The sequence below is a fragment of the Cyprinodon variegatus genome, unplaced genomic scaffold (assembly GCF_000732505.1).
Source record: "Cyprinodon variegatus isolate N-32 unplaced genomic scaffold, C_variegatus-1.0 Scaffold440, whole genome shotgun sequence".
Lineage (NCBI taxonomy): Eukaryota > Metazoa > Chordata > Actinopteri > Cyprinodontiformes > Cyprinodontidae > Cyprinodon > Cyprinodon variegatus.
Genome location: NW_015150893.1, coordinates 419,195 through 424,837, shown reverse-complemented (window position 1 = coordinate 424,837; position 5,643 = coordinate 419,195). Strand labels below are relative to the sequence as shown.

The following is a 5,643-nucleotide window of genomic DNA, read 5'->3' as shown; positions in this document are numbered from 1 at the left end:
TTCAGTTTTAAGGCCGATACCGATAGGGGGCCGATTATATCGTGCATCCCTATTAATTTGTTGTTTATTTGTTTATTATTGAATGTTCAAAATGCCCAACAGAAGAAATGAAAAGAACGATAAAACAGAACAAAGACCACAACTAATGTGCCACAGACTCTGATTTTGAAAGCAGGATGTTGTTTAAACCACAGTCGAATGGATGCAACTATGTTTAGTTTCCTCGCCCCTAAAAAAACCTTTTAAAAAAATCAACTGGAGTGAACTACAATCTTACTTAAATCACAAAACTACCATCTTGAAAGTGGAATTACTTTGAGATTTAATATTCATTTTACTGTGAATCAGGATTAAAATTTGCTATCTACAAATAAAATAAAGACAAAGTCTCAAAATGGGTCAGGCCCCTGGAATTATGCTGTAGGTAGGCCTACATTAGGTCTAACCAGACATCCAGTGTACAGCAAGTGTAGGTTAGATATAACTAGTGTTGCACAGATGCCATTTTTTGGCCCCGATCCGATACCTTGCTGTGTAGTATCGGCCGATACCGATACCATATCGACACCATCTGTTTGAAATTGATGTGTGTGTATATATGAAGAACTGCAGACTACTTGGTTGTAAAATAATTGACATCATGGTTTTGTCAGGCTGCTGCCTACCTTTGTGAAGGAGGAAAAAGACTAAGACAAAGTGAATCCAGTAGAACTTTTTATTGCCTACCTGGAATGGGTGACAATAGTTGAATAAACTTTTGGCTCTTAAAATGGTATCAATACCCTATTTGTCGGTACTCCCTGATACCGATACCACCATTTTAGTGCTGGATCGGGGCCCTGCAGAGCTGCAGGTCGCACTTTAGCGCCGCCCTTGTGGCTCACTGAAGCTTCTTCAAAATTCATGAAAATGGAAAAAAAGGGATGCTTTCCAATGCTGTAAAAGTTTGTACAATAAATAAACGTAAACATTCCTAACAACAAAGATTTGCGTCAAAGCCTGCGATACACAAAAAATGTATTTCTTTATTGTATTTCCATAATTCAGATGAATGCAAAGAAAAATAATACTGCAGATTAGCCACATGGTGTGTTTTTTTTTCTCTAGGATGCACTGCAAGGGAAATAAAAATGTAATCATGAATGCTTAATATAGATTTAGGCCTACTTAGTCACTTGATAGTGGGATAATATACATTTGGAGCCCTTTAGGAGGCTTATATAAGAATTTTAAAGTTTTTGCAGCTCTTGTCTTGCCAGACATCAGAAGAGTGATAGATAATCAACAGTAACGGTTGTTACTTAATGGATTTGTTAGACAACTAAACAAGCCAGGATACTGCAAACCATGGAGCCACCAAGGTGAAGGCAGCTGGTACTGATCCACAAATACTGGGACGGTCCTGATGAGTTTCACTCACAGAAATGTTTCTTTGTTTTGCTATCTGTGTGCCATTAAAAGGGATGTTTTAGGTTGATCTTTTACTCAGAGTAGTGCTCTGCCTTGTCCTGGAACTTTTTCTTTGTTAAGGCTAAGAAAATTAATTTGATAATAGCAGAGAATATATATTTGGAAGTTAAAGGCAATGTGATGTGCTTCCCAGAGGAGCACATCAGTATGTTTACAATTCTGGAACAGATAGATAAAAATCTGCCTAGTACTATGATCTATATGTATAGCCTACCTGCATCTGGTCATCGATTTTCTGTAATTGATTTATCTCAAATATTGCTGAGATTAATTTACCTTACATTCTACAGATGTAGTCTGTTTTTGTGGAAAATAGTAGTTCATCTATCTTCATTTTAAGTTTTTCTATTTCAGATTGAATTAAATAAATACAATTTTTTTTTTCGTAACATCTTCGATGCTGAAGAGCGAGTGCTTTTATTGGCCGAAGTGAAAAGAATGTGATCCTTGAAACACAATTTGAAAAGAATGCAATTCGTAAAACTCAATCTGAAAAAAAAAATATTAAAAAAATCATCAAATCTGAAAAAAAAAATGTAAAAACTTAAGTTGCAAAAATTTTTATTTGATGAAATAAAATATTCAAACAGTAATATCTAAAAAAAAATATGATTCCATGTTAGAGAGTTTATTAAAAATCATATATTATAGGAGACCATATAATTAATCTTTCAACCTGGAGAGACACACAGAGAAAAGTTTTCATTAGAAAATATTACATTTATTTATACAGGTAGCACAATCATATTCTTTAAAATATTTCTAAGGAAAACCGGCTGATTGCGAGGACACATTGACTCTTTGCAATCCCTCTCACTGAGCATGTTTGTAGCGACAGTGGAGAGGAAAACTTGCTTTTAACAGGAAGAAACCTCAGCAGGACCAGAACCACTCTCAGTGTGAATGGATGAGTAACCAAGAAAAGGATTACAGTAGTCTTCATCCCGGATTTCTAATTGTATGATCATACAACTGACTTCACAATTGAATATGATTTAGATGTTAAATTTAAAATGGTTGCATTTTTTTTTCAGTGGCTTTCCGGGTCCTCCATAGTTGTGTTTCTTTGCTTTATGAAGTTATAATCAGGACTGGTCTGTTGTGCCAGCTTACCAGAAGATTGTGAATATATTAAATAACTAGAAATAGCAGTTAGTTAATTAATAGGTCATTCAAATGAAGGGTAAAGCTAGTTATTTATCATCAGTTGAATGATTATAACTGTAATTTGCTTACTGACCAGGGTTTTAGCCCCTTTCCTAAAAGGTTAGACTCCTGAAACCAGCTCTCAAAAATCCAGTCGTCTTTCACCAATTTAGTAATTCGGGCTATGAGTCTAAATTAGAAAATTAGAGTCCGAGCCAGGTCAGGGAAACAGAACATAAAAGGAACAGGCTGATTCAGATTTCCAGGAGTCCAATGGAGAGTCTCAAACTCAACGATTTGGCCCTGATAGCTGGGATTGAGCTGTATATATATAGAAGCAGGAGCAGGTGGATTAGGTGAGTATAAATTGGAAACCGGGCTGAGTTAGGCAGGTGAGTGAAATTAGCAATTAGGTCAGTCCTTAGAACCATGATCCTGACAAAGGGGGGAGGTTAAGTTAAGTGAATAAAACAATCCTGCTGTAGAACCTCAGCCACTGAAGAAAGGTTTTAACCATAACATTTCCTGAGCTCAAATCTCAAATGCCACGCAAGCAGCTGCAGAAAACCGGAACAAGTATGGAAACCCAAAGGTGCCATAAATTTAGTTCATAAAAGGCAGCAGTATTAGCCTAAAATATAAGAATGATTCTTACTACAAGCAAGTCAGTCATAGTGATTTAGCTCAGTAAAAAATAAAAAAATGTATATTTTGAAAAGATTTTACCAAATATTTGATTCAAATTGCGTTTAGATTCCCCTGTTTATTCCCTTCATTGATTAATCAAGATTTAAGTTTAAATGTAACTCAATAAAAAAGGAATTAATTAGGCTAGGATTACAATTTGGGCACAAAATATGTATGATGGTGTACCCGGTTATATTGATCCAGGTACGACAAAGGCTGTCAGCTGTCCGTAATAATTGGATTTTTACAAATCGGAGATTATTTTGCAAAATGATTCATCTGTCAATTATTTTTTAATTAATAATCTGATAGCCAAATACTCTTTAAAGAAGACTTTTTGCTAAATTAAACCAGTGGGTTTTTCAGCCAGTGGTAAAGTGATATTTGATTATTAGAATTGGCTAATTGGTTTCTGTTAATCAGGTTATGGTAGCCGGGATGTTTAAATTTGAGGGAGCTGATTGACATCAGGATATAAGGCTTCTTTTGTGACAGACAGTGATCCTCTTTGCTTTGTCTCCATTGTAAACCATTTTAAACCGTAAAAAAACAATGTTAGATTGCAATAAAAGCACTGTTGAATTCTCATTGTCATGAAAAGGTCATTTAGATTGATATAAATAATCAATAATTGACAGTATTTAATATCTCTATATATTCTTATCGCTAAATCGTAAATTCTGTTAGTTGTGTCCATTAAACGGCACAACAGAGAAAAATAAAACCTTCTTCAAAAAGGCTAAGAAGCAAAAAGGATCCGCTGTGGAAGCCGCTGTGTTTCAATCAATAGGAGACGAGCTGCGCCTTAGCAGGCCTCTGTAGAGCAGAGAAGACCTTTGGAGTCCGCGCAAAGCAAAGCATGCTGGGTAATGCTGTCCACTGTCTGTATAATCAGGACATTAAGCATTCAGCTTTATCTACCTGTCTGTTTGTATTAATTTTACACCGATCTGATCACGTTGGAGAATTAATTGGTTGATTACATTAAAATCCTTTTATGTTGTGGGAAAAGTGTGGCATAAAAACAGAGGAGTGCTGTTCTTTGATGGAAGCGTAAAATTTAAGAAAGAGACCCTGAAAGTCGACTTTTGATATCATATTATGCAAACTCAGGTTATATATTTTTGATTATTACAATATGCTTAAATATTTAATTATAGGCATATTTTGTGTTTACAGTGGGAGTAATTCTACAGGAGGGTTGATACCACAGGTTCTATAATTTCATTTAGTTAGATTCTTAATTGGCTTATAGCGCTTTATATGGATGTTATAACCATATCTATCCTCTGCTGGGCTTCATCTGTTTCAAACTATTGTTTAATTGATAATTGGCTAAGAAATTTGTCCAAGTCTTATGATAAAGGTAATCCATAATTCACACACACAAATGTCTGAACTCTGCCTGTTTTTACTTTCCTTCCTCTAACACTTAATAAAGCTCTTATCCTGTCACTCTCCAAAATCTCCCCAATACCGCTCCTGCTTTTTCTATTCCTTTTTCTAAATGCTCATATCGAGTTTTCCTCTCTCCCTCTGTGCTTTCTCTCCTGACAGATGATAGACAAGAGTCCGCATTGAACCTGTCTACCAACGGCATTAACAGCATCAACATGTCAATAGAAATAAATGGAGTTGTCTACACAGGTAAATAGATGGGTCATTTGCTGGTGTAATTGCAGGGAGGAAACTCAATAAGTTATAGCAGCATCCAAGTGCTGAGTCCTTTACACAATTTGATGTCTTTTCTATAAAATCCAGTGTGATGAAGTGGCAGGCCTATAGAGTTTAAAAAGTTAGAAATCTTAAAATTGGACCTTTGGATTTCCGGTCGATGGGGCTTGGTAGCTGTGTGTGAGAGAGAGAGAGATATTTTTCTGGTCTTCTACTTTTCAAATGCAATCCGTCTTTTTTAAGAACAGTGTTGTTTATAAGAGCTACTTTATCTCTGCCTAAATCTGACAGAAGGTTTGATCAGCTTCTAGCTGAAATAGATATCGATTAGCGTTCTGGTTGCTCAGACTTAACTGTTGGGTTGATGATGGCAGCTAAGAGTCTGTGAGGTAACAGGATGAGAACACAAACACGATTCCTACAACAGAGCATCAGATTCGATCAGTCTAAATGTCTTTGAGTCTTGATTTCATGACAGTACTTCTCTTGTAGAGAAAGGCAGTGGTTATTTTTCCTTTTTGTTTCTATTTCAGTTTTATTTTAGGGCTGCAACTGACGATTATTTTGCAAATCTGTTAATCTGTTGTTTAATTGATTATTAATCAGTAGGGATGCACGATATTGGGATTTTGGCCGATATCCGATATGCCGATATTTTAAAACTCA

At 35.6% G+C, this 5,643-nt stretch overlaps 1 protein-coding gene across 1 annotated transcript in view; it reads left to right on the top strand.

The window, feature by feature from the left end:
• LOC107093678 (AT-rich interactive domain-containing protein 3A-like) overlaps positions 1-5,643 on the top strand; it is a 33,991-nt gene that overhangs the window by 23,362 nt on the left and 4,986 nt on the right. Inside the window, exon 7 of the mRNA XM_015388880.1 lies at positions 4,861-4,950. Within this exon, the coding sequence (XP_015244366.1) occupies positions 4,861-4,950 (90 nt within the window). The remainder of the gene's footprint in view (positions 1-4,860; positions 4,951-5,643) is intronic.